Source organism: Pan paniscus, chromosome 1, assembly GCF_029289425.2.
Source record: "Pan paniscus chromosome 1, NHGRI_mPanPan1-v2.0_pri, whole genome shotgun sequence".
NCBI lineage: Eukaryota > Metazoa > Chordata > Mammalia > Primates > Hominidae > Pan > Pan paniscus.
Window position 1 is genome coordinate 204951032 of NC_073249.2, and position 27688 is coordinate 204978719.

The 27688-nt window shown below is 50.7% G+C and overlaps 1 protein-coding gene and 1 pseudogene across 1 annotated transcript; both read right to left on the reverse strand.

Annotated features, from left to right (window-relative positions):
• Nucleotides 1-27377, reverse strand: LOC117979827 (chymotrypsin-like elastase family member 3B). Its single transcript, XM_055114004.2, has 9 exons — nt 27338-27377; nt 11750-11850; nt 11527-11659; nt 10398-10483; nt 7937-8034; nt 7685-7819; nt 5013-5149; nt 4512-4654; nt 1-2306 (listed from the first exon to the last, which is right to left on the reverse strand). The coding sequence occupies exons 1-9, from the start codon at nt 27375-27377 to the stop codon at nt 2121-2123; spliced, it is 1059 nt and encodes a 352-aa protein (XP_054969979.1). The 3' UTR covers nt 1-2120.
• LOC112438355 (U6 spliceosomal RNA) lies at nt 919-1031 on the reverse strand (annotated as a pseudogene).
• Nucleotides 27378-27688: the final 311 nt, after the last annotated feature.

Here is a 27688-nt window from a genome sequence, read left to right on the forward strand (position 1 = left end):
GTGGCACAATCTCAGCTCACCGCAACCTCCACCTCTTGGGTTCATGCCATTCTCCTGCCTCAGCCTCCCAAGTAGCTGGGACTACAGGCGTACGCCATCATGCCTGGCTAATTTTTGTAGTTTTAGTAGAGACAGGGTTTCACATTGTTAGCCAGGATGGTCTCAATCTCCTGACCTTGTGATCTGCCCACCTCGGCCTCCCAAAGTGGTGGGATTACAGGCATGAGCCACCATGCCCGGCTTTTTTTTTTTTTTTAAGATGGAGTCTTGCTCTGTCGCCCAGGCTGGAGGGCAGTGGCGCAATTTTGGCTCACTGCAACTTCTGCCTCCCGAGTTCAAGCAATTCTTCTACCTCAGCCTCCCAAGTAGCTGAGATTACAGCCATGCAGCACCACGCCCGGCCAATTTTTTAATATTTTTGTAGAGACAGGATTTCACCATATTGGCCAAGGTGGTCTCGAACTCCTGACCTTATGATCTGCCTGCCTCGGCCTACCAAATTGCTGGGATTACAGGCATGAGCCACCGTGCCTGGCCTTATATATATATTTTTTTAACATGGGTCAGGGAACCAAGGGATTAAATGGTCTATAAATCATCACTGTTTTTTTGTTTGTTTGTTTGTTTTTGTTTTTGAGATGGAGTCTTGCTCTGTCACCCAGGCTGGAGTGCAGTGGCGTAATCTCGGCGCACTGCAACCTCCGCCTCCCAGGTTCAAGCAGTTCTCCTGTCTCAGCCTCCTGACTAGCTGGGACCACAGGCATGCACCAATACGCCTGGCTAATTTTTTGTATTCTTAGTAGAGATGGGGTTTCACCATGTCGGCCAGGCTGGTCTTGAACTCCTGACCTCAGGTGATCCATACGCCTCGGCCTCCCAGAGTGCTGGGATTACACGCATGAACCACTGTACTTGGCCAGAAATGTTTTTTTAATGGAAGCCTTCATGATTTTGCATGTCATCCTTGTGCAGGGGCCGTGCTAATCTCTATATCATTCCAATTTTAGCATATGTGCTGCCAAAGCAAGCACTACTGTTTTATTTTATTTATTTTATTTTCATTTTTTTAAGAGAGAGGCTCTTGCTGTGTTGCCCAGGCTCGAGTACAGAGGCTATTCACAGGTGTGATCCTACTACTTTTCAGCATGTGAGTTTTGACCTGCTCTGTTTCTGACCTGGGACAGTTCAGAAACACCTTAGGCCACCTGGTGGTCCCCACTCCCAGGAGGTCACCACATTGATGCCAAACTTGGTGCAGAACCAGATGGGTATAGCGCACTATGGCCCAGAACTTCAGGGCTCAACCAATCCTCCTGCCTCAGCCTCCCAAGTAGCTGGGACTACAGGTGGGCATCACTGCACCCAGCTAGCTATTACTTTTTTTTTTTTTTTTTTGAGACGGAGTCTCGCTCTGTCACCCAGGCTGCAGTGCAGTGGTATGATCTCGACTAACTGCAACCTCCGTCTCCCAGGTTCAAGCAGTTCTCTGCCTCAGCCTTCCGAGCAGCTGGGATTACAGACACCCACCACCATGCCCGGCTAATTTTTGTATTTTTAGTAGAGACAGGGTTTCACTGTCTTGGCCAGGCTGCTCTTGAACTCCTGACCTTGTGATCCACCTGCCTCTGCTTCCCAAAGTGCTGGGATTACAGGCATGACTACGCCATGCCCAGCTATTACTCTCTTTTTTTTTGTTGTTTAGCTATTACTGTTACCATGAGCGTTATTAGTCCTCTCTGATCACCCATCCCCAGATGAAGTCTGGGGCCTGGACTCCCCTCTCTCGGCTCTCATCAGACTGCATCATTATCATTCATGTAATCACCTGTCCCCCACCAGGCAGCCTCTTGTCTGGCATGTCTCTCTATCCTCCCTGACAAGAGAGGACAAGACCAGAGGAGATACTTTATAAATACTTGTTGAAATAAGGAAGTTCAGCTGTAGTTCCAAGCACCACCCAGAAGCCATCAAGTTCCTGGGGTCATACTGTATCAGAAAACATCCCCAAGCCTTTCTGGAATGTCCCCAAGGGCCCTTCCCCATTGAGCTTCTAGGATCCTTTCAGGCCCTCCCCAGGATCCGATGTTTCTCACCTGTCACCTCTCAGAAGAGCCACCACCCTAAAGCCCTCCTGGCCGCCCTGCCCTCCTCACCTCCTCAATCCAGTCGATGAAGGCCGAGACTCGAGTGAACACCGTGGGCTTCCTGCGGGTGTTGCAGCCAAAGGCAGAAACAAAGCTGGTCACACCATGGACCTGCCAGCCACCATCCTCTGTCGGGCAGTTGAGGGGTCCTCCAGAGTCACCCTGGAACCGTCAGAGAGGAGTGGGTGGCTGAGCCATGTCTGAGGTTTACAGAACTGGTTCGGAATTCTAGGGATTTCGAGAAACTCCGACATTACTTGACTCCTCTGAGCCTTAGCTCGCTCATTTTTTTTTATCATTTATTATTTTTATTTTTTTCGATGGAGCCTCGCTCTGTTGTCCAGGCTGGAGTGCAGTGGAGCTAGCTTGGCTCATTGCAACCTCCGTCTCCCGGCTCCCAGGTTCAAGTGTTTCTCCTGCTTCAGCCTCCTAAGTAGCTGGGATTACAGGTACCTGCCACCACACCCCGGCTAATTTTTGTATATTTAATGGAGATGGGATTTCACCATGTTGGCCAGGCTAGTCTCAAAGTCCTGACTTCAGGTGATCCACCTGCCGGGGCCTCCCAAAGGGATTATGGGTGTGAGCCATCACGCCCAGCCAGCTGACTCATTTGTAATAGGGAATAGTAGTATCTTTCCAAGAGCCTAGGGAATTACATGAGATGATGCACGATCTTAGCATGATATCCAGTAGAGAAGAAGCACTCAGTAAACATAGTTCTTATTAGTAGCACCATAGTTAATTATTAATTCATACTCAATTATAATACAATGAGGGTATTTGATAGTATTCTTTTTTTTTCTGAGTCAGTGTCTCGCTCTGTCGCCCAGGTTGGAGTGCAGGGGCGCGATCTCGGCTCACTGCAAGCTCCGCCTCCCAGGTTCACACCATTCTCCTGCCTCAGCCTCCCGAGTAGCTGGGACTACAGGCGCCCACCACCATGCCAGGCTAATTTTTTGTATTTTTAGTAGAGACGAGGTTTCGCCGTGTTAGCCAGGATGGTCTCGATCTCCTGGCCTCGTGATCCGCCCGGCTCGGCCTCCCAAAGTGCTGGGATTACAGGCGTGAGCCACCGCGCCCGGCCTTTGTTTTTTTTTTCTTAGACAAGGTCTTGGCCAGGAAAGTGGCTCACATCTGTAAACACAACACTTTGGAAGGCCAAGGCAGGAGGATCACTTGAGCCCAAGAGTTAGAGACCAGCCTGGGCAACATGGTGAGACCTCATCTCTACAAAAAATTTAAAAAATAGCTAGGCATTGTGGCACACACTTGTACTCCTGGCTGCTTGGGAGGCTGACATGGGAGGGTTGCTTGAGCCCAGGAGGGCAAGGCTACAGTGGGCTGTGATGGCGTTACTGCACTCCAGCCTGGGCAACAGAGCAAGATCCTGTCTCAAAAAAAAAAAAAAAAAAGAGACAAGGTCTTGCTCTGTCGCCCAGGCTTGAGTGCAGTGGCAAAAATCATAGCCACTGTGAGCTTGAACTCCCAGGCTCAAACAATCCTCCCACCTCAGCCTCTCAAGTAGTTGGGACTACAGGCGAGTGCCACCATGCCTGGCTAATTTAAAAAAGTTTTTTTTGTAGATGGGCATCTCACTATGTTACCTAGGCTGGTCTCAAACTCCTAGCCTCAAGCAATCCTCCCGCCTCAGCCTCCCAAAGCACTTGGATTATAGGCAGGAGGGACTGTGCCCAGAACAATGATGGTATTCTTAATGTTTAATTATAACTTTTTTTTTTTTTTTTTTTTTAGACAGAGTCTCACTCTGTCGCCCAGCCTGGAGTGCAATGGTGCGATCTCCACTCACTGCAACCTCTGCCTCCTGGGCTGTAGTGATTCTCCTGTCTCAGCCTCCCAAATAACTGGGATTACAGGCACCGGCCACCATGCCTGGCTAATTTTTGTATTTTTAGTAGAGACGGGGTTTCATCATGTTGGCCAGGCTGGTCTCGAACTCCTGACCTCAAGTGATCCACCCGCCTTGGCCTCCCAAAGTGCTAGGATTACAGGCATGAGCCACCATGCCCAGCCATAATTATAACTTTAGAACCACAGAATTCACCTGTGTTAGAGGTCATGGGACCAGTATCACCTGCTGTGCTGATGCGGAAGCCTGAGGACCAGGGAGACACAGTGACTTGTCCCAAGTCATGTCAGTGTGTGAGCTGAGACTGCAACCCGGGGGTCCTGACTCCCAGGCCTGGGCTCTGTGTCTGGACTGCGCTGATTTCCTCCAAGTCCTGCCTGGCCTGGAGTCTGAATGGGGCAAGCAGGCAAGATCCTTCCTCCACCTTCCAGGCAGCTGGCCCCATTCCAAGGTCCTGCACACCCAGCACCACCTCGGGCAGGTAAGAGCTGACTCACGTTGCAGCCGGAGCGGATGTCCCCTCCAGCACACACCATGGTCTTCTTCACGGAGGAACCCCACCAGTTCCACCTGGAGCAGTGTTCATAGTCCACCACAGGCAGCAGGGCCTCCTGCAGCTTGTCTGGGAGTGGCCCGTTGGCTGCAGCGATAAAAAGCACAGAGTCAGGGGTCTGGGGGCACAGGGCTAGGAGCCCCAGAGGAAGGGGGCATCCAAGGCGCACAGTTCTTCTGCTCCGATGAGGACTCTCCTCCCACCCGCTAAATGGTCCTGCATGCTTTGTGCACCATTACATCCCTAGCACGTGGCACACAGAAGGTACCAAAACATGTGCAATTGACAACATTCGTGTTTTGGAGGTTGGTGGGAGAAGGCTGCAGCTGGAGAGAAATGGGAGAAAAGTACAAGGTCTGGTCTTGGTGTTACCTTCAACCTGCAGCCCCCAGGCCCTGTCTTTCTGCCACTGTCCCTGTGGCCAGCTAGAGAAGTCAGCACGTACTATAGAGACGGCCCCAGCCGGTGATGTAGCAGGGTGTCTCGTTGGGAAGGATGTCACCAGCGGGAGGGAGTGAGGCGAGCTGGACGGCGTCTCCCAGCTGGGCGCTGCGTGAGAGCTTGATGAGGGCGATGTCATTGCTGGGGAGGAGGGAACAGTCACGGGGCCTGGTCCTCCGGCTGGCCCACGTCCTACCTTCCAGCCGTTGCTCCAGGCTATTCCGCCTCTGAGATGCCCCAGCTCCTTTACCCTCCAAATCCACTCTTTCATCATCATTATTATTATTATTATTATTGAGACAGAGTCTCGGTCTGTTGCCCAGGCTGGAGTGCAGTGTCACAATCACAGCTCACTGCAGCCTCCTGGGCCAAGGGATCCTCCTGCTTTCACCTCCTGAAGTGCTGGAATTACAGGCATGAGCCACTACACCTGGCCCAAAACGTTCTTAAGGGTGAGCAAATTTTTTTATTTTTTTTTTGAGTCAGAGTCTCGCTCTGTTGCCCAGGCTGGAGTGCAGTGGCATGATCTCGGCTCACTGCAACCTCTGCCTCCTGGGTTCCAGTGATTCTCCTGCCTCAGCCTCCTGAGTAGCTGGGATTACAGGTGCATGCCACCATGCCTGGCTAATTTTTGTTTATTATTTTTAGTAGAGACGGGGTTTTGCCATGTTGGCCAGGCTGGTCTAGAACTCCTGACCTTAGCTGATATGCCCGCCTGGGCCTCCCAAAGTGCTAGGATTACAGGCATGAGCCACCGCGCCCAGCCAAGGCTGAGCAATTTTAAGAAACCCTTCTAGTCCCTTGGGTCACTCTGACCCTTGGCCTTCAGAATTGTCCGCTCCTTTGACCCTTTAACCCTCACAGTTCAGCTGTATCAGAATCATCTGGAGGGCTTGTTAAAACAGACTGCTGCAGATCACGAGGTTAAGAGATTGAGACCATCCTGGCTAACACGGTGAAACCCCATCTCTACTAAAAATACAAAAAAAATTAGCTGGGCTTGGTGGCGGGCACCTGCAGTCCCAGCTACCCGGGAGGCCGAGGCAGGAGAATGGTGTGAACCTGGGAGGCGGAGCTTGTAGTGAGCCAAGATTGCGCCACTGCACTCCAGCCTGGGTGACAGAGCGAGACGCAGTCTCAAAAACAAAACAAAACAAAAACAGACTGCTGCATCCCACCCCAATTTCTGATGCAGTGGATCTTGGCTAAGGCCCAATAATTCACTTTTTTTTTTTTGAGACAGAGTATAGCTCTGTTGCCCAGGCTGGAGTGTAATGGCACGATCTCGGCTCACTACAACCTCCACCTCCTGGGTTCAAGCAATTCTCCTGCCTCAGCCTCCAGAGTAGCTGGGATTATAGGTGCGCGTCACCACACCTGGCTAATTTTTTTAATTTTTAGTAGAGATGGGGTTTCACCATGTTGGCCAGGCTGGTCACAAACTCCTGAGCTCAAGTGATCCACCCACCTCGGCCTCCGGCAGTGCTGGGATTACCTTGCCTGGCCAATAATTCACATTGCTGCAGGTTCCCAGGTGATGCTGATACTGCCAGCCCAGGTACCACATTTTGAGAACCACTGCCCTCTGTCTTCACCTGCCTGCGTGTCACTCCAGTCCTTTTGTCTGGGTCTCCCTTTTCTCTCTACTCACCCCAGAAGCCCTGTGAAGATGGGTTGAGGTTTCCATCATATTGTGCTTCACTCCTATACTGCATTTGCAGGAGTTCTGCACCCGTCTTTGACCCTCTCGCCAGAAAAAACTCTGAGAAAAAAGTCTGAGCCACTCAGACTTAAGAATTTTTCATATGGCAGGGCGCGGTGGCTCATGCCTGTAATCCTAGCACTTTGGGAGGCCGAGGCGGGCAGATCACGAGGTCAGGAGATCGAGATCATCCTGGCTAACACGGTGAAACCCCGTCTCTACTAAAAATACAAAAAATTAGCCAGGCGTGGTGGCGGGCGCCTGTAGTCCCAGCTACTCGGGACGCTGAGGCAGGAGAATGGTGTGAACCCGGGAGGCAGAGCTTGCAGTGAGCCAAGATCGTGCCACTGTACTCCAGCCTGGGCGACAGAGCGAGACTGCATCTCAAAAAAAAAAAAAAAAGAATTTTTCGTACACTTGAAGGGCATAAGATTGTCTCCTTGGCCTTCACAACCACCCGGGAAGCCCAACTTCATGGTCACCTTTTGACAAATGGCAAAACTAAGGCCCAGAGAAGGCCAGTGACTTGCTCAGGCCATACACAGAGTTAATGCCAGAGCCTGACTCTCAGCCCAGTGCTCCTCCTTTTGCCCATAGTGCTGGGAGCTCAGGATGCACTGGGTGAGCCATCTATTGAATGGAGAAACCCTCGGCTTTGGGGGAAGGATGCCAGAGGAACCCTGAGCTCTGAAGCCACTAGCCAAGTGGTCTTGGGGGAGTTCCTGCCCCTCCCTGAGCTCTGCCATCCCCTCTGTAGGGAGACAGGTTTGGTGGTGGTGGTCCTTAAAGGCTCTGCTGGCTTCAGTCCTCAGTGTGTGGGACCTGGGCACAGGCTGCTGGACCCAGCTCCCCCGTCCCTATGTCCCTATGTCCCTACGTCCCAACTCAGAGTTGGAACCTACTCAGACTTGGCTGTGGGTCATGGAGGGATGAGTAGAGGAGCCTCTGGGTTCCAGACCGGAGCATTCACTCACCCACAGGCCACACACGAGCGGTTCCAGAGTGGATGCACAAAGAGGTCCCCAGAGTTGATGGGGATCACCTGCTCGGGGCCCTCCTTCACAGCACGGTCGTACTCGCCCAACACCACCTGGTAGGTCAGGGAGCTCCTGCAGGCAGAGGTGAGGTCAGTCTGGGCCTGACTGGCTCACCTCCCTCCTTCCTCATCATCACCCACCCTCCCCGGCTGCCTGGGGCCACAGGCAGGGACAGGGTAGAGAACTCACGAGATGCAGTGGCCGGCAGTCACAACCCAATCGGGGGCGATGAGGCTACCGCCACAGGTGTGGTAGAAGCTTCCGCTTTTCTCATACTGCAGGGAAACCTGGTGGCCCAGGAGGAAAGGGCCTCAGTAGGCTGGGCCCCACCATGAGAGTTGCCACCAATGGCTGTATAGGTTGTGCACTGTGCAACTCTAGAGGGCGCCATTTACACGGAAAACAAGAGCACCCTCTGAAATATGCAGCATACAACCTGCGACCTGGGCAGCTGCCGGTGGTGGCCCTATCACTTTTCCATGGGGGTCACATTCTGATTCTCCAAAGCCTCCCCATACCAGGACTATGACCTCCCTGGGGACCCCAACATTCTCTACCTTCTGTTTCTTGAGAGCCCTTGAAGGCCCTCTGTTCTATCACGCACCCCTCGCCCTGTGACTTTTTTTGTTTGAGATGGAGTTTTGCTCTTGTTCCCCAGGCTGGAGTGCAATGGTGGCAATCTCAGCTCACTTCAACCTCCGCCTCCCGGGTTTAAGCGACTCTCCTGCCTCAGCCTGCACAGTAACTGGGATTACAGGCACCTGCCGTCATACCTGGCTAATTTTGTATTTTTAGTAGACACGGAGTTTCACCATGTTGGCCAGGCTGGTCTCGAGCTCCTCACCTCAGGTGATCTGCCCACCTCGGCCTCCCGAAGTGCTGGGATTACAGGCGTGAGCCACCGCGCCCAGCCCCCCTGACTCTTTTGAACCTCAGCTCTTTCAAGGCCTCTTGAGCCTTCTGAAGCACAGCACACCCTGATGAGTTCTTTGCCTCTCTTCCCATTTCCTACACATTCTGATTTTCAAAAGCTCCATCTAGACCAGGGTTAGCAAACTGTGGACAGTGGGGCACATCAGGCTTCTGGTCTGTTTTTGTAATAAAGATGTCCTGGAAATAGTCACATTCATTTCTGTATTGTTTGTGTCTACTTTCATGCTACCATGGAACAGTCAAGTCATTACTATCCAAACCATCAAATAACCTAAAATATTCACTCTCTGGCCATTTACAGAATAAGCCTGCTGACCCTCTCCGATAAAACTTCCCATAATGATGGGAATGTTCTATATCTTTGCTGTCCAATATGGTAGCCACTAGCCACATGTGACTATTGAACATTTGAAATGTGGCAAGCAGACCAAGCATGGTGGCTCACGCCTATAATCCCAGCACTTTGGGAGGTCAAGACGGGAGGATCACTCGAGCTCAGAAGTTAGAGGCAAGCCTGGGCAACATAGTGAGACCCCATCTCTACAACAATATATAAAAATTAGCTGGGCGTGGTGGCGCATGCCTGTAGTCCTAGCTACACAGGAGGCTGATGTGGGATGATTGCTTGGACCTAGGAGGTCAAGGCTGCAGTGAGCTGAGATCACACCAGTGCACTCCAGCCTGGGCAACACAGCAAGACCCTGTCTCAAAAAAAAAAGAAAAGAAAAGAAAAGAAAAAAAGAAATATGGCAAGCACTGAGGAATTGAATTGTTAACATTATTTAATGTAAGTAAATTTCAGCTGGGTGCAGTGACTCACACCTGTAATCCCAGCACTTTGACAGGCTGAGGCAGGTGCATCAGCTGAGGTCACAAGTTCCAGACTGGCCTGGCCAACATAGCGAAACCCTGTCTCTACTAAAAATACAGAATTAGCCGGGCTTGGTGGCACATGCCTGTAATCCCAGCTACTTGGGAGGCTGAGGTAGGAGAATCGCTTGAACCCGGGTGGCAGAAGTTGCAGTGAGCCAAGATCGCGCCATTGCACTTCAGCCTGGGCAACAAGAGTGAAACTCTGTCTCAATAATAATAATCATAATAATTTAATTTAATTTTTTTTTTTTGAGACAGAGTCTCACTCTGTTGCCCAGGGCTGGAGTGCAGTGGTGCGATCTCATCTCACTGCAACCTCCACCTCCTGGGTCCAAGGGATTCTCCTGCCTCAGCCTCCTGGGTAGCTGGGATTACAGGCGTGAGCCACCGCACCTGGCCTAATTTAATTAAATTTAAATAGCCACAGCACATCAAGTCCAGCCTTCTGAGCTTCCCTCCACTGGCCTTACAAGACCCCTCACTCCCTTATTGCTTTCAGACCTCAAAGCCCTGTTGTATCATCCTAGGAATCTAGAAATGAGTCTCTCAAAATCTCACTTCTTCAACACAGTGCCTGAAATTCCACCATCAGTGTGCCAACTCCTTGAGTTTAGCATTTCCTTCACCCCCGATTCCACTTTTAAGTTGCAAATAGCCCAGTGAGGGTTACAGATGGAACGGGCAAAACCTCCCTGTGAAGTAGATGGTCCAAGGGCTGCCTGGTCTTTGGAAGCTGAAGTGGACATTGCAAAGGGAGCAATGGTGTCAAGGCTGGATGCCATGCCATTAGAGCTTAGGGTCCAGAGCCCACGGTGGGAAGGAGGGCAGCTGCTATTGCTCTTACCTGCCAGGGCCAGCTGTAGGGGACCGCATCCTCACCATTGACAACGCGGCTGGAAGGGCGAGAGGAAGGTCGGCCATAGCCTGAGGCTAGAGGGGAGAGGAGAGCTGTCAATCAGCTGGAGGGTCCCCAAAAGCAAAGAGGAGGCCAGGGTCCCAGTCCAAGCTGTGCCTTCAACTGGCTGTGTGACCCCATGCAAGCCCCTTTCGCCTTCTGGACCTCAGTAACCACATATGAACAGTGAACATTTAAACTAGAGCAGGGCTTTCCAGAATCCCAGGAGTCCAGGGATAGAGATTCAAATGTGGCCTCCTTCATTGGGAGGATTGAAGAGCTTGATACGCTTAGAACAATGCCTGGCCCTCGATGAGCCCTCAAAGTGAGAGCTATTGTCATACAGAGTGGAGGCTTTAAAGAAGGACTTCCTGGGTTCAAAGTGCAGCTCTGGGCTGCGTGTGGTGGTTCACACCTGTAATCCTAGTGCTCTGAGAGGCCGAGGCGGGAGGATCGCTTGAGCCCACGAGTTTGAGACCAGCCTGGGCAACATAGCAAGACCTCATCTCTAGAAAAATAAAGTACAATAAAATAAAGTAGCCAGGTATGGTGGCATGTGCCTATAATCTCAGCTACTCAGGAGGCTAAGGTGGTAGGATTGCTTGAGGCCAGGATTTTGAGACCAGTCTGGGCAACAAAGCAAGACCCCATCTCTACAAAAAAAAAGCAAAAAATAAAAACATTAAATGCAGCTCTGCCTTTTGTTCTATGATAAGCTACTTTACTTCTCTGAGGGTCGGTAAAATGGGGATAATGATATTACTGATCTCCTGAGGCTGTTGTGAGAATTACATGAGAAAGTATAAGAAAAACCCTAAACATTCTGCCTGGCATAGTAAGCACTCAATCAATGTTATCTGTTACCATTATTGTCAGTCAAGGGAGGCTGCTTGGAAGAGGTGGCCCTGAGCTGGAATGTAATATGGCAGAGAGACCAGGAAAAGGCCAGAGCATAGAATATGGAGCCAGGTAGGGGGAGTGTGAGAGGAGAGTTGGAGTGGTAAGCAGAACAGTGGAAATTCCAACCCAAGAAGTCCAACCACACAGTCCAAACTCTTAACCGTTTGACTTTGTTTACTGCCCCCATCAAGGATTTCCACCACAGCCCTTTGGGGTCTTTCTCCATCCACGGCTTCCCCTCCACTCTCCTGCTCCATCATAAGCTGAAAGCCCCCACAGTCATGCCCCCGGGTACAAGCTGAGACCCCCTCCTGTGGAAACAGGCATAGGGTGTCATGGGACTCAGAGCAAGTGGTAGATTTCAAGGATTCCTAGTCCAGGGCAGCCCAGGGAGCACCCACACAGGTTGGGGTCTTACCAACGGCCACAAGGAGGAGGGAACTGAGCAGCCGGAGCATCATGAGTTTTGCGATGATAGGAAAAGGGCACAGAGCCTGGGGCTCTAATATAGGGCAGAAGGTAAGCAGGGGGGCTGATTGGGCCCCCCTCCCAGAACAGGTGGTGGAACTCCAGGTCTCCCATGGTCCAAGGCCACAGTCCTCGCCTGCTGCAGATGGACGAGTGACAGCCAAAGGAAGGACCTAGTGTTCCCTCCAACAGGTGGCCGCACAGGTGGTGTGGAGTGGCCAACTGATAACAAGAGCTCAGGAAGAAAAGCTCATGTCAGGACAAGACCTCCTCTTTCGGAAAGAACAGGGGCACTGGAACCGGGCAGACCACGGTTCAATCCTGGTTCTGCCACCTCCAAGCTCTGCGACTTTGGCCACATGGCTTAACCTCTCTGAGTCTCAGTTTTCTGCTCTCTAACATGAGATTCATATTAGTACCCACCTCCACAAAAAATTTTTTGTTGAGCACTTTTTCTCTATATATCAGGCACTGTTCTAGGGGATACAGCTATGAAAAATACATGGTCTCAGCCCTTCTAGAGTTTGAGTCTAGGCCAGGAGCGGTGGCTCACACCTGTGATCCCAGCACTTTGGGAGGCTGAGGCCAGAGGATCACATGAGGTCAGAAGTTCGAAACGTGGTGAAACCTTATCTCTACTAAAACTACAAAAATTAGCAGGCGTGGTGGTGAGCACCTATAATCCCAGCACTGGTAATCCTAGCTACTGGGAGGCTGAGGGAGGAGAATCGTTTGAACCCGGGAGGCAGGGAGGCAGAGGTTGCAGTGAGCCGAGATCATGCCACTTCACTCCTGCCTGGGCCACAGAGCAAGACTGTCTCAAAAAAAAAAAAAAAAAAAACAGAAAAGAAAATGGGGCGGGCGCGGTGGCTCACGCCTGTAATCCCAGCACTTTGGGAGGGAGGCCGAGGCGGGCGGATCACGAGGTCAGGAGATCGAGACCATCCTGGCTAACACGGTGAAACCCCGTCTCCACTAAAAATACAAAATGTTAGCCGGGCGAGGTGGCGGGCGCCTGTAGCCCCAGCTACTCAGGAGACTGAGGCAAGAGAATGGCGTGAACCCCAGGGGGCAGAGCCTGCAGTGAGCCAAGATCGCGCCCCTGCACTCCAGCCTGGGCGACAGCGAGACTCCGTGTCAAAAAAAAAAAAGAAAATGAAAATGGGTGATTGGGGTAGGAATGGGAGTAAGTCATTTAGATGAGGGGGACAAAGAAAGTGACATTTGGGCTGAGGAGGTCATATCTGATGGAGTCCTGAGGATAAGTAAAAGCCAGCCACAGGAATCCCTGAAAGAAACGCACTCTGAAGGGAGGGGAGAGCAGGTGCGAAGTTCTGGAGGCTGTAATGGGCTTGGCTTGTTTAAGGAAAGGGAGGCCACTGTGACAGGAGCTTGGTAATCAAAGTAGAGAGTGGTGGGAGATGAGGTCAAAGAGCAGGCGACCCCGAAAGCTGAATTCACGGGTGGTCCAGCAGTTTCCCTCCTAGGTCTACACGGTGAGGAAACCTTACACATGTGCTCCAGGAGGTGTGGATGAGATTGTTTGCCGCAGCCCGTTCCCAAACCTCAACAGCAAAGACCTAGAAACAACTCCCACGTCCATCAAGGTTCATAGGTCAATATGTGTAGCATATTCACACAATAGATTGTTACTTTTTTATAGTGGTGCGATCTTGGCTCACTGCAACCTCCACTTCACGGGTTCAAGTGATTCTCCTGCCTCAGCCTCCCGAGTAGCTGGGATTACAGGCATGCACCACCACACCCGGCTAATTTTTTTATTTTTAGTAGAGATGGGGTTTCACCATGTTGGCCAGGCTGGTCTCCAACTCCTGACCTCTGGTGATCCACCCACCTCGACCTCCCAAAGTACTGGGATTACAGGCATGAGCCACTGCACCCGGCCAGACGGGGCAATTTAAATGGATCCCTCCTGGGGGAAAGTCAGGCATCTTGCTGGGCAGGTTTTCTTTTAGGAGTGAACCCCCTCCAATCACAGCCTAGCCACTCTGATAGCCTGGGTTCGTGGAACGTGTGTGGACACAAGGGAAGCAGCTGTGAAAGTTCTTCACACTGTGATAAAAATAGCCATGCCCTCCCCTGACCTCTGTTCCCTATGCGCCCGGACATGTTTGTTTGCTCAGCTTGAAAGCTCTGAGCCATTCCCCAGACCCTACGCCAGGGAAGAAGGAGGGAGGGGCCCAGGAGGCGGCTGGGGAGAGAGAGGGTTAGGTCCGATAAGCCCAGATTCCACTGTAGAGTGTCTGAAACCCACAGGGCCTAAAACGCGATCTAATCCAACCACTTTTATTTGACAGAAGGGAAAATGATGGACTGGGCGCGGTGGCTCATGCCTGTAATCCCAGCACTTTGGGAGGCTGAGGAGGGTGGATCACCTGAGGTCAGGAGTTCGAGACCAGCCTGACCAACATGGAGAAACCCCGTCTCTACTAAAAATACAAAATTAGCCAGGTGTGGTGGCACATGCCTGTAATCCCAGCTACTAGGGAGGTTGAGGCAGGAGAATCGCTGGAACCTGGGAGGCAGAGTTTGCAGTGAGCCGAGATCGTGCCATTGCACTCCAGCCTGGGCAATAAGAGCAAAACTCTGTCACAAAAAAAAAAAAAAGAAGGGAAAATGATGACCCAGAGAAAAGCCAGGACTTGGTCAAGTTTCCCTGGTTTGTTACTGCTTAGCCTGGTGAAGGGTAGCCCACGGGCACGGGGAGCGTCCACTCTCCCTCCCCCAACTTCAAACGAGAAGCCTTCCCAGCTTTTTACCCAGGTGACCTTGAGCAAGTCCCAGCCTCTCTGTGGGCTCTGCTGGGTCCCCAGGGAGAGGGGCTCCCTGACGCCAACTGTCCCATCACAACCCCTGCCTGATTGGTCACTTCAAGGCCTTATGGACTGACACTGGCAGTTGCATGGCTGATTAACTCTCTGAGGGTTTTCTGGCCTAGGAGTAGCTTGAGTGAAATCCCTGAAGATGAACCTCCTTCCAACACCTGCCCCCCAAGAGGGAAGATGGAGGGGTTAGATCTACTTTAAGCCTCAGCCTGAAGCAAAGCAAGCCATTTCCTGAATGGGAGGTGGAGGTTAGGTAGGAGAGTATGCAAAATTAGGAGGTGAGTCTGGGAAGGAGAGGGAGGGCAGGGAAGCTGGCGAGGGGACAGAGGGGAAGCTGGTGAGCCTTTTTCCTGGGACTGGGGGAGTTCCATTCTTTCTAGTTCCCACCCCATAGGAAGCTCTTCGAGGGTTAAAACTTTATCTTATTCATCTTCAGATTCCCAGTACCTAGAAGGGAGCCTGGCACATGGTAGGTTTTCAACAGCATTTATTCAAGGAGGCAACAATGAATGAAGGAAGGGAAAGGACTCTTCAAATGCCCTCCTCTTCCTACCCTGAAAGCACGGTTGAGCCTGATATTCATGCAGGGTGCACCTGGAGGGTGTCCCCTCTGTGTGGCCTGGAAAAGCGCAGCAGCATGGATGGTGTCCTGATGGGCACATTCTAGAGATATTAATAGATGTTTGATGATAAATGGCCCCACTAGAACGGAGCCCCATGGGGCAGGGGGTTTTGTGTGCTTTGTTCACTGCTGTGGCCTCAGCTCCCAGAACATAACCCAGTGGGCACTCAGTGAAGAACTAAAGGTCAGATGGGATTGGAAAATATGAGCTCAAACAAAGTTCAAATTGTCCTTTCCTACAGGACTTCTCAGAGCCTTTAATATGCCAGTGTTCACGGTGAATCACACACAGTGGTCCTGAGTCCGGGACTCTGGTGCCTTATTGCCCTGTAGTTTCTGTGAAAATAAGATATTCAAAATCTAAGTTGTTGGAACTTTAAAATACCTTAGACTTAAGGGAATGAGATTATGGGACCTGAGTAATGTAAACAGGAAGGCATAACTTTTGTTTGTGTTATCGATTAGCTTTTCTTTACCTACATTGTTTTATAAAATGTTGTAAATGACTAAAGGGTGACAGGGCAGACTGTTTCCCTCTCAACAGTCAATCTTCACTATAGATTAACTTCCTTCTTTTCTCTCTCACACAAAGACTTCATGACTATCACATTATCTAAGATAGAATGTTAAATACACAAATTGGAAAGGAAAATAAAACAAACTGTATGAAAAAGAAGACAAATTTTAACTAGCTATATTGTTGTAACTCATAAACCAGCCTGGTATAAAAATGTTACAGTTCTACTAAATTTCTTTGTTTTCTGCCTGTATGAGCAAGATCTTCTTTTTTTTTTTTTTTTTTTTGAGACAAAGTCTCACTCTTGTCTCCCAGGCTGGAGTGCGATGGCAAGATCTCGGCTCACTGCCACCTTCGCCTCCCAAGTGCAAGTGATTCTCCTGCCCTCAGCCTCCCAAGTAGCTGGGATTACAGGCACCTGCCACCATGCCGGGCTAATTTTTGTATTTTTAGTAGAGGCGGGGTTTCACCACGTTGGCCAGGCTGGCCTCAAACTCCTAACCTCCGGTGATCCGCCCGCCTCGGCCCCGAAAAGGGCTGGGATTACAGGCACCTGCCATCACACCAGGCTAATTTTTTTTTTTTTTTTTTTTGAGACAAAGTCTCACTCTTGTCTCCCAGGCTGGAGTGCGATGGCAAGATCTCGGCTCACTGCCACCTTCGCCTCCCGAGTGCAAGTGATTCTCCTGCCCTCAGCCTCCCAAGTAGCTAGGATTACAGGCACCTGCCACCATGCCAGGCTAATTTTTGTATTTTTAGTAGAGGCGGGGTTTCACCACATTGGCCAGGCTGGTCTCAAACTCCTAACCTCAGGTGATCCGCCCACCTTGGCCCCCAAAAGGGCTGGGATTACAGGCACCTGCCACCATACCAGGCTAATTTTTTTTTTTTTTTTTGAGGCGGAGTTTCACTCTTGTTGCCCAGGCTGGAGTGCGATGGCACAATCCTGGCTCATCACAAACTCCACCTCCCAGGTGCAAGCGATTCTCCTGCCTCAGCCTCCCGAGTAGCTGAGATTACAGGCATGTGCCACCATGCCCGGCTAATTTTGTACTTTTAGTAGAGATGGCGTTTCTCCATGTTGGTCAGGCTGGTCTCAAACTCCCGACCTCAGGTGATCCACCCTCCTCAGCCCCCCAAAGTGCTGGGATTACAGGCGTGAGCCAACGCGCCCGGCTTTTTCCTTTTTTTGAGACGAGCCTTGCTGTTGTCACCCAGGCTGGAGTGCAATGGCACGATCTCAGCTCACTGCAACCTCTGCCTCCCAGGTTCAAGCAATTCTCCTGCCTCAGCCTCCCGAGTAGCTGGGATTACAGGCGCCCAGATAATTTTTGTATTTTTAGTAGAGATGGGGTTTCGCCATATTGGCCAGGCTGGTCTTGAACTCCTGACCTTGTGATCCACCCACCTGGGCCTCCCATAGTGCTGGGATTACAGGCGTGAGCCATGTGCCCTACTGTGTTTTTTTGTTTGTTTGTTTTGTTTTGTTTTTTAAGAGAGGTAGTGTTTCACTCTGTAGCCTAGGCTGGAGTGCAGTGCTGTGATGATAGCTCAGAGCAGTCTCCAACTCGGGATCATGCTATCCTCCCACCTCAGCCTCCTGATAGCTGGGTCTACAGGTTCACGTCACCACACCTGGCTCCAAGACCTTAACTTTTTTTTTTTTTTTTTTTTTTTGAAATGGAGTCTCACTCTGTTGCTCAGGCTGGAGTGCAGTGGCACGATCTCGGCTCACTGCAACCTCTGCCTCCTGGGTTCAAGCAATTCTTCTGCCTCCTGGGTTCAAGCAATTCTCCTGCCTCTGCCTCCTGGGTTCAAGCAATTCTTCTGCCTCCTGGGTTCAAGCAATTCTCCTGCCTCAGCCTCCCAAGCAGCTGGGGTTACAGGCATGCACCACCACGCCCGGCTAATTTTTTGTATTGTTAGTAGAGATGGGGTCTCACCAGGTTGGCCAGCCTGGTCTCAAACTCCTGACTTCAAATGATCTGCCCGCCTCAGCCTCCCAAAGTGCTGGGATTACAGGCGTGAGCCACCATGCCTGGTGGGACTTTAACTTTTAACTTTGGAGCACTTACTCCTTTTCTCTGGAGCCCATGTTTCTGGATGACTATTCTCAGACTTTGCTGGAATAAACTCTTAAAAACTGGATTCTGATCTCTTTGATGACTACAGGTCAACATTCCCCAGCTACCAGCCCCAGCTGTCTCAGATGGGACAGCAGTGTCAGGGATGGGGAAGGAGGCCCTGCAGGTGCCCCACCTGTGGTACAAAGAAGCCACCATGGAAACCCAGGGCTAGGACAGTATGCAGGTATCTCTTGTCCCAGGGAAGGCATCACCCCGGCTGGGATCCAAGGAGGTTATTGAGCAATGGCAGTGGGGACAGGCACAGCCCTTTCCCCACGGGCAGTGCCATACCTTCCCGGTGTTACAGGAAAGGGGTCCCAATCCAGATGCCAAGAGAGGGTTCTTGGATCTTGTGCAAGAAAGAATTCAGGGCGAGTTCATAGAGGAAAGTGAAAGCAAGTTTATTAAGAAAGTAAAGGTATAAAAAATTGTTACTCCATAGACATGCCCATTTTTATGGTTATTTCTTGCTGATATGCTAAACAAGGGGTGGATTATTCATGCCTCCCCTTATTTTAGGCCATATAGGGTAACTTCCTGACGTTGCCATGGCATTTGTAAATTGTCATGGTGCTGGTGGGAGTGTAGCAGTCAGGACGACCCGAGGTCACTCTCATGGCTATCTTTGTTTTGGAGGGTTTTGGCCGGCTTCTTTACTGCAACCTGTTTTATCAGCAAGGTCTTTATGAGCTGTATTTTGTGTGGATCTCCTATCTCATCCTGTGACCTAAAACGCCTTAACCTTAACTGGCTATCTGTCTGGGAATGCAGCCCAGGTCTCAGCTTCATTTTACCTGGGTGTCGCTCAGGCTGGAGTGCGGTGGCACGATCTCGGCTCACTGCAGCCTCCGCCTCCCAGGTTCAAGCGATTCTCCTGCCTCAGCCTCCCCAGTAGCCGGGACTACAGGCACGTGCCACCACGCCTGGCTAATTTTTGTATTTGTGTAGAGACCTCGTTTTGCCATGTTGGTCAGGCTGGTCTCGAACTCCCGACCTCAGGTGATCTGCCTGCCTCAGCCTCCCAAAGTGCTGGGATTACAGGCTGAGCCACTGCGCCCAGCCTGACTGGTGTGCTTATATAAAGTGGAAACTGGGACACAGAGAAACTGCGGAGAGGGAAGGTGGCCATCTACAAGCCAAGGTGAGGGAACAGAACCTTTCCTTGTAGCCCTCAGAAGGAAACAAGCTGCTAATACCCTGATTTCCTTCTTCCGGCCTCAGGATTGTGAGACAATCAGTTTCTGTTGTTTAAGCCACCCAGTTTGTGATACTTTCTTCTGGCTTCCCTGGCATTAAAAGTGATGGCAAAAACTGCAATTACGCTTTTACACCAATCTAAAAATAGAGCATGAAATGGCTCCTCCAGGACAACCACATTCCAGATGAAGAAAAGGGAAGGGGATAACTTCACCTTTACGTGGTCAACCTGAAATTTGCATGCATCTCTTCTGCCACAGCCAGAAATCAGCACACGGCCTCACCTGGCTTCCAAGGAGACAGGCAAGCGTGGTTTCCATTCTGCACAGCCCCTGGACACAATAAAAAGTCCTCTTAACAAGCAGGGTACAGTGGCTTATGCCTGTAATCCCAGCACTTTGGGAGGTCGAGGTGGGCAGATCACGAGGTCAGGAGTTCGAGACCAGCCTGGCCCAAATGGTGAAACTCTGTCTCTTCTAAAAATACAAAAATTGGCCAGAGGTGGTGGTGTGCACCTGCAGTCCCAGCTTCTTGGGAGGCTGAGGCTGCAGAATTGCTTGAACCTTGGAGGCAGAGGTTGCAATGAGGTTGCGCCACTGCACTCCAGCCTGTGTGACAGAGCAAGACTCTGTCTCAAAAAAAAAAAAAAGAAAAAGAAAAAGAAAAGAAAGGGAGAGCCAATATTGGGGACAGCCACCACAGGTCTCTTCCACAAAATACAAATAGTTTCAGATGCAAGCAACAGGACACTCTGCCTAAGTGAAACAATTAGGATTTTTTTTTTTTTTTTTTTTTGAGACAAGTCTCACTCTGTCGCCCAGGCTGGGGTGCAGTGGCATGATGGGAGCTCATTGCAGCCTCAACCTTCCTGACTCAGGCGATCCTCCCACCTCAGCCCGCCGAGTCGCTGGGACTGCAGGCATGCACCACCACGCCCAGCTAATTTTAAAATATTTTTTGTAGAGAGAAGATTTCGCCATGTTGCCCAGGCTGGTCTCAAACTATTGAGGTCAAGTGATCTGCCTGACTCGGCCTACCAAAGTGCTGGGATTACAGATCTGAGCCAGCAGGCCCGGCCACAACTAGGAAATGTACAATCTCACAGGACTTCACTTTAAGTGGAGAGGCAGGGGAGCCAAAGAGAGGTGCACCCCAGCTCAGGCTTAGGATTTCTGCCGTTCCACTGGCTCTGCCCCACACCGGCTGCTGGCTTCCTCCTCAGGATGGAAGTCTGCCTTTGTCGGTCAGAGTCAAACCAGAAAACAGAAATCTCAAGTATTTGAAGTATAGGGAATTTAATCTGGGGAATTGGCTGTCTCGGTGAGGGAGGTGCAGAGAAGCCAGCAGGGAAGATGTGGGAACCCAGAGATTAGTACAGCTCCCTCCCAAGATGGTAGGACAGAGAGAGGAGATGCTGGTAGCTGGAGCCCAGGAGCAGAGGTCACCTCGCCAAAGCTGGGCCCAGCCCAGGCATGTCTGGTGGGAGCAGTGGAGGAAGTGTAGGGAGAGAAGTACCTTTTGGAGGACAGGAGGGAGGTTTCTCTCTCCCTCCAGCCTTTCAATCTCCCACTGGAAGTGGGAGAAGCCTGCTGTCATAGGTGCCTGGGAAATCCAGCCTGCCCCTGCCCAGCCACGATACAGCGAGGAATAAATCTAAGGACTGGAGCTTCTCTGGGAGGGGAGCAGAGAAGTGGGACTGGAGATTCCTGCAGGGCAGGCACACAACGCCACAGGAGGCCTTTGAAGGGTTTTCCACAGGAGAACATGATCCAGCTTATGTCTTGAAGCGTGTCTCTGGCTGCTGAGTGGGAAACGGTTTGAAGAGGAGCCAGAATGCCATCAGGGAGGCTAGTGTGGGTTCTGCAGAGGTTCTCCAGGTAACCAGGGTGGGGGCAGTGGAGGAGCGGATGGGCTGAGGTCGAGGGAGGTTTTCAAGAAAGACAAAATCTGAGCCCAGGTGCAGTGGCTCACACCTGTAATCCTAGCACTTTGGGAGGCTGAGGTAGTTGGATCACTTGAGCCTGGAAGTTCAAGACCAGCCTGGGCAACGGGGTGAAAGTCCGTCTCTACAAAAAAATACAAAAATTAGCTGGGCATGGTAGCATGTACCTGTAGTCCCAGCTACTTGGGAGGTTGAGTTGCGAGGATCACTTGAGCCCAGGAGGTCAAGGCTGCAGCGAGCAGTGATGGGCCACTGTACTCCAGCCAGACAGCAGAGCGAGACTGTGTAGAAAAAAAATTTTTTAAAGAAATTCAGTATTTGGCTTTGAAAAATAAATAAATAAATAAATACAATTTCTTTTCTTCTTCTTCTTTTTTTTTTTTTTTTGGAGACAGGGTCCTTTCTGTTGTGCAGGCTGGAATGCAGTGGTGCGATCTCAGCTCACTGCAACCTCCGCCTCCCAGGTTGAAGCAATTCTTCCACCTCAGCCTCCCAAGTAGCTGGGATTACGGGCATGCGCCACCATGCTCAGCTAATTTTTTGTATTTTTATTAGAGACGGGATTTCGCCATGTTGGCCAGTCTGGTCTCGAACTCCTGGCCTCAAGTGACCCACCTGCCTCAGCCTCCCAAAGTGCTGGGATTACAGGCATGAGTCACAGTGCCCAGCCATAAATACAATAACCTTTTTAAAGGAAAATTTAGTACTTTGTTGATTTAAAGAAAATTATCCTTGGTATTTTAGTGCGGAAATACCTCAAAGCATGACTGTAACTGTCTTAAAAGTGGATATTGTGATGTGGTATCAGGACACCTGGACATCCTGCCATCATAGGAGTTTGCCTTGCAGGAATTACTAAACCGCTTCCTTTGCCAGAAACATCTCATGGCCGTGAGTTGTGACTGGCTAGGAGTGTGTCTTGTTAGTTTGAAGATGCAGTTCATTTTATTATTTTATTATTTTATTTTATTTTTTGGGACAGAGTGTCACTCTGTCACCCAAGCAGGAGTGTAGTGGCATGATCTCAGCTCACTGCAAACTCTGCCTCTCAGGTTCAAGCGATTCTCCTGCCTCAGCCTTCCGAGTAGCTAGAATTACAGGCGCCCGCCACCACACCCGACTAATTTTTGTATTTTCAGTAGAGAGGGCATTTCTGCATGTTGGCCAGGCTGGTCTCGACCTCCTGACCTCAGGTGATCCACCCGCCTTGGCCTCCCAAAGTGCTGAGATTATAGGTGTGAGCCACTGCACCCAACCACAGCTTATTTTAAAATGGTGTCAGCCTGACTCTCTTATTCTCTGTTTCCCTAACTGCCACCGTGGACCCGGGCTCTTGCCATCTTTGCACTCTGCCAACCTCAGTGTGTTGCCCGCCCCGGGCTGCCTCCTTCATCTCCCAGGAGAAGACTCTGAGGCAGGATTCGAGCACAAGTGATTTATGTGGGAGGAGATCCCAAGAAGCATGTGTAAGGGAGTGGGGAAGTGAGACAGGGAGGAGAGGGAAGCCAGAACAGGTGACGTTCATGAACAACTGGCACCCGATCCCACTAGGGAGCTCAGAGTCAAAGCCTCAGAGCTGCTCCATCTGAGGTGAGAATGCTGCCCATGCACCTCCATGCATGTACTCAGTGAACACCTAGTGTGCGCAGGTAAGGACTACTCACACGCACTTCTCCATAGCACCAGAGCATGCTTGTAGGCGGATAGCCTGTTGCATGGCAAGAGTGACATCATCATGAAATGAAACTGCCATGATGACCGATGTCTGACTCCAGCATACCACAGTGTTTTGCAGCAATTTTATTACTTTTTTAAGACAAGGTCTCGCTCTGTCACCCAGGCTGGAATGCAGTGGTGCAATCACTGCAGCCTTGACCCCCCCAGACTCAAGTGATCCTCCCACCTTAGCCTCCCGAGTAGCTGGGACTATAGACACACACCATCACACCTGGCTAATTAAAAAAAAAAAAAAATTTGAGGCCAGGCACAGTGGCTCACGCCTGTAATCCCAGCACTTTGGGAGGCCGAGGCAGGCAGATTACCTGAGGTTGGGAGTTCAAGACCAGCCTGACCAACATGGAGAAACTCCGTCTCTACTAAAAATACAAAATTAGCTGGGCATGGTGGCATATGCCTGCAATCCCAGCTACTTGGGAGGCTGAAGCGGGAGAATCGCTTGAACCCTGGAGGCAGAGGTTGCAGTGAGCTGAGATCGCGCCATTGCACTCCAGTCTGGGCAACAAGAGCAAAACTCTGTCTCAAAAAAAAAAAATTTGTATGTACAGGGTGTTACTGTCACATAGTGCTGGGATTTAGGCATGAGTCACCTGCCTGACCAGCAAGTTCTTAAATTCTGCAGCAAGTTCTTAAGACAATGGCTGTAGCATAGATAACCCTTCATAAAAACGCTAATCACGATGCTGGGGTGGTGGCTCACGCCTGTAATCCCAGCACTTTGGGAGGCCGAGGTGGGCAGATCACAAGATCAGGATATCGAGACCATCCTGGCTAACACGGTGAAACCCCGACTCTACTAAAAATACAAAAAAATTAGCCAGGCGTGGTGGTGGGCGCCTGGAGTCCCAGCTACTCGGGAGGCTGAGGCAGGAGAATGGCGTGAATCCAGGAGGCGGAGCTTGTAGTGAGCTAAGATCATGCCACTGCACTCTAGCCTGAGCAACAGAGCGAGACTCCATCTCAAAAAAAAAAATGCTAATCACGGCCTGGGCGTGGTGGCTCACGCCTGTAATCCCAGCACTTTGGTAGGCTGAGGCAGGTGGATCCTGAGGTCAAGAGATCGAGGCCATCCTGGCCAACATGATGAAACCCCGTCTCCACTAAAAATACAAAATTAGCCAGGCATGGTTGTGGGCACCTGTAATCCCAGCTACTCGGGAGGCTGAGGCAGGAGAATCGCTTGAACCCGGGAGGCAGAGGTTGCAGTAAGCCGAGATTGTGCCACTGCACTCCAGCCTGGTGACAGAGTGAGACTCCATCTCAAAAAAAAAAAAAATGCTAATCTGGACTCCCCAGTGGTCAAGAGCTTCAGAATATCTGAGGCATGACCAGCTGCACATGTCTTTACCCTAAAAGCTTGCTATAAAAAGAATGTTTTCTGGAGGGTAGGTAAAGGGGTGCACCATCTTGCAATTGCTCAACGGTGTCGCTATGGATAGATCTCAAAAGCATTTTATTGAGTAAATGAATTTGCAACTTCTGTTTGCAAGTCCCTATTTTCTTTCTGATAAACTGCACTTGTCAGCCTCTTTCTTTGGCCTCTCAGCTCCCTCGGTCTTTGGTGGTGGTTTGCATAGGCCTGCTCACCGCAGGACAATGATACACAAGCACAAACTCAGAATGTGAACCCGGGCACCCCCGTGTACAGACCCCTCCCGTGTACAACACTGGAGCACACATCCATGATGCACACACACATTCCAGAGCACACACCCCGTCCCCCCTTCCCAGTACAGCAAACATACATCTGTCACTGCTTCTTACTCTGGCCTTTGGCTTGGGCCTGACAAAGGCTAGGGCATTAGGCCGGGCGCAGTGGCTCACACCTGTCATCCCAGCACTTTGGGAGGCTGAGATGGGTGGATCACTTTTGAGACCCACCTGGCCAATATGGTGAAACCCCATCTCTGCTAAAAAATACAAAAATTAGCCAGGCATAGTGGCACACACCTGTAGTCCCAGCTACTGGGGAGGCTGAAGCAGGAGAATCACTTGAACCCGGGAGGCGGAGGTTGCAGTGAGCCAAGATGGAGCCACTGCACTCCAGCCTGAGCAACAGAGTGAGATTGGTCTCAAAAAAAAACCAAACAACAACAAACAAAAGGATAGGGCACTAAACATTTATGACAAGGACCGCACTCTTAGAAACTCCTAGAATGGAACTGCTGGCAGAAGTTGCAGTGCACCAGGAGTTAGTGGGGAGCCAGGGCAGCACCTTCCCAGGGTCACACTTGGACTCTCCAGCCTAGGATGCAACATCCCAAGTTACCAGCAAGGGGCGCCCGAGAGCCATGATTGTCTCCAGGTGTTTTCTAGGAAGTTGCTAGGTGTGAGGGTGTGTTTGTCTCTGGGTGCGTCTGAGGGACAGGGCAGATCTCAGAGCCTCCTCTTAGGGGTTGAGTTGAGTGTGGTGGACGCACTCACCACCAATTCTGGGGACTGCCTCACTCAGGTTCCAATGCCCTGGCACAGGGCTGGTGCTCAGTTTGTGTTAGATGAGTGGATGAATTAACGAATGAATGGATGACTGGGGAATGAGGAGATAGGACAGAACTCAAGAGAAAGAAGGTAAAAAGAGAAGGATGGACCCCAGAGATCAGAGGGGAGCTGGAAGAAAGAGAAATGCAGGGAATGGCAGGGAGGAGTCAAGGGGTCGATGAGTGATTTGGGGGCAGGGGCTCAGTCGGCCAGCCTCCAAGCCTTGGCCCAAATGTCTCCCTCCCAGATGCCTCCCACTGCTGCCCTCTTCAATGTTCATCTTTCTAGGCCGGTTGGGACTGTCACCTCCTCCAGGAAGCCCTCCCTGAGCACCTCCCTGTTGGGACCAGTCCTTCCTGCCTTTGTGCTTCCACAGCTCTGCAGGATCGTACCAGGGACCCTCTGCTCTGGCTGAAATGTGGGAAGTTGTATCAGACAGACGTAGATTTGGTTTGAATTCCTGTTCAACCATAATTGTGTGATCTTTGTCAAGACACCTAACCTCTCTCTGTGTTTTTTTTTTTTTTTTTTTTGAGACGGAGTCTCGCTCTGTCACCCAGGCTGTAGTGCAGTGGCACAATCTCAGTTCACTGCAACCTCCGCCTCCCAGGTTCAAGCGATTCTTCTGCCTCAGCCTCCCAAGTAGCTGAGATTACAGATATGTACCACCACGCCCAGCTAATTTTTGTATTTTTATTAGAGATGGGGGTGTCACCATGTTGGCCAGGCTGGTCTCGAACTCCTGGCCTCAAGTGATCCACCCACCTCAGCCTCCCAAAGTGCTGGGATTACACGTGTGACCCACTGCACCCAGCCTGAGACACTTAACCTCTCTGTGCCTCAGTTTCTTCACCTAGGGTAACACCAATAGCTCCCTCACAAGGTTTCTGTGAGAATTCAAGGAGATAAAGTACTGAACACTGGGCTTGGCCCATAGGAAACACTGAACAGAGGGCAGCAATGATTGCTCTCCTGTCCCAGAGAGTCCCAACCTTAAGTGCTCCGTCCCATTGTCAAGTCGTTTGCTGTAGTTTGGGCTCATAACATATTGTTATCAGAGCCTGTAGTGAATACCCCGGCTCAATGAATATATGCTCCCTGATAACACTCATCTGTAATTCATTTTTTTGACATGTATGAGAATATTCATTTCAGTGTTGCTTGAAATAATGAAACATAATTGGAAACAACTTAAAAGTATGCATATCAGGAGAATGGATGAATTGGGTATATATAGAATGCAATGTTAAGCAGTGAAAATGATTAAATTAGAGTCATATGTGTCGCTATGGATAGATCTCAGAAGCATTTTATTGAGTAAAAAAGCAAATTACAGAATAATGCATTCAGTATAATGTCATAGTATGTAAAACATTTGAATCCATGCAGACCAATGCTATGCCATATACAGCAATGTGTAGGAATAGAATAAATACACGTAGCAAAGATAATCAGAGATTAGATGGTGCCACCCTCCAAGAAGAAGGGGTGTGAAGTTGGCCAGGGCTTCAGCTGCATCTGGAAGCTTAACTTGTTTTGAGTTCCTTGAATATGGTAAAGGAAGAGAATTCATGTGAGACCTTCTCTATTTTAATCCCTAAGCGTGAAATAGGATGAAGCAACTGAGGCTCAGGGAGGCGTGGCAAAGTGCCCATGCTTTCCCAGACACTGAGAAGTAGAGGTGGGAACTGAACCCAGAGCTCCTGACCCCAGCACCTTCCCTGCCAGGGCAGGCTGCTTGGAACTGCTGGTGGTGGTTTCAGAGGCAAAGACTGTCCCCAAGTTGCTACAGCAGAGCAGCTCTGCCAGGCTGAGAAAGAAGGGTGGGCTTTTTGGTCCACTGGGTCCAGGCAGGGCTCAGCCCATGCCCGGTAGGAGCTTGGGTCCAGGCCAAGCCCAAGGAAGGTTTCCGGCCTTAAGGTCTGTTTCCTGGCACTCTCCTGGTGGAGTCAGAGGTCAGGGCTGGAGCCAGGCTTGGGCAGGGTCTCCACTGCAGGAAGTGGAGGCCTCTGAGCCTCCAATCCAGTTACCCTTTTACTCCTGCCACCTCCCTCACCTCTCAGGGCATCCAGGGGCACAGGCAGGAGGAGGTGCATGAGTGGGCACCAGTCTCAAGGAGATCCAAGGCTTCCTGTTCCTGTCCAGGAACCCCAAACCCTTCAGGGGCAGAGGTGTTCTGAGACACAGGCTGGCAATCATTCATCTGTCCTCTCCTTCCATGAACCCACTAAGTGCCAGGGCCTGTACCAGGCTCTGGGGAGACAGCCCCTACCCTCTAGGGCCTCAGTGGCTGGTGGGAGGAGATTTGATATGTAAATAAACAGACACCCAGTAGATAACACTTGTGTGGATTGAAGTCAATGAAAATTATCTAATTAAGTATGAGCTCTGGAAAGGCCCGTAGAGA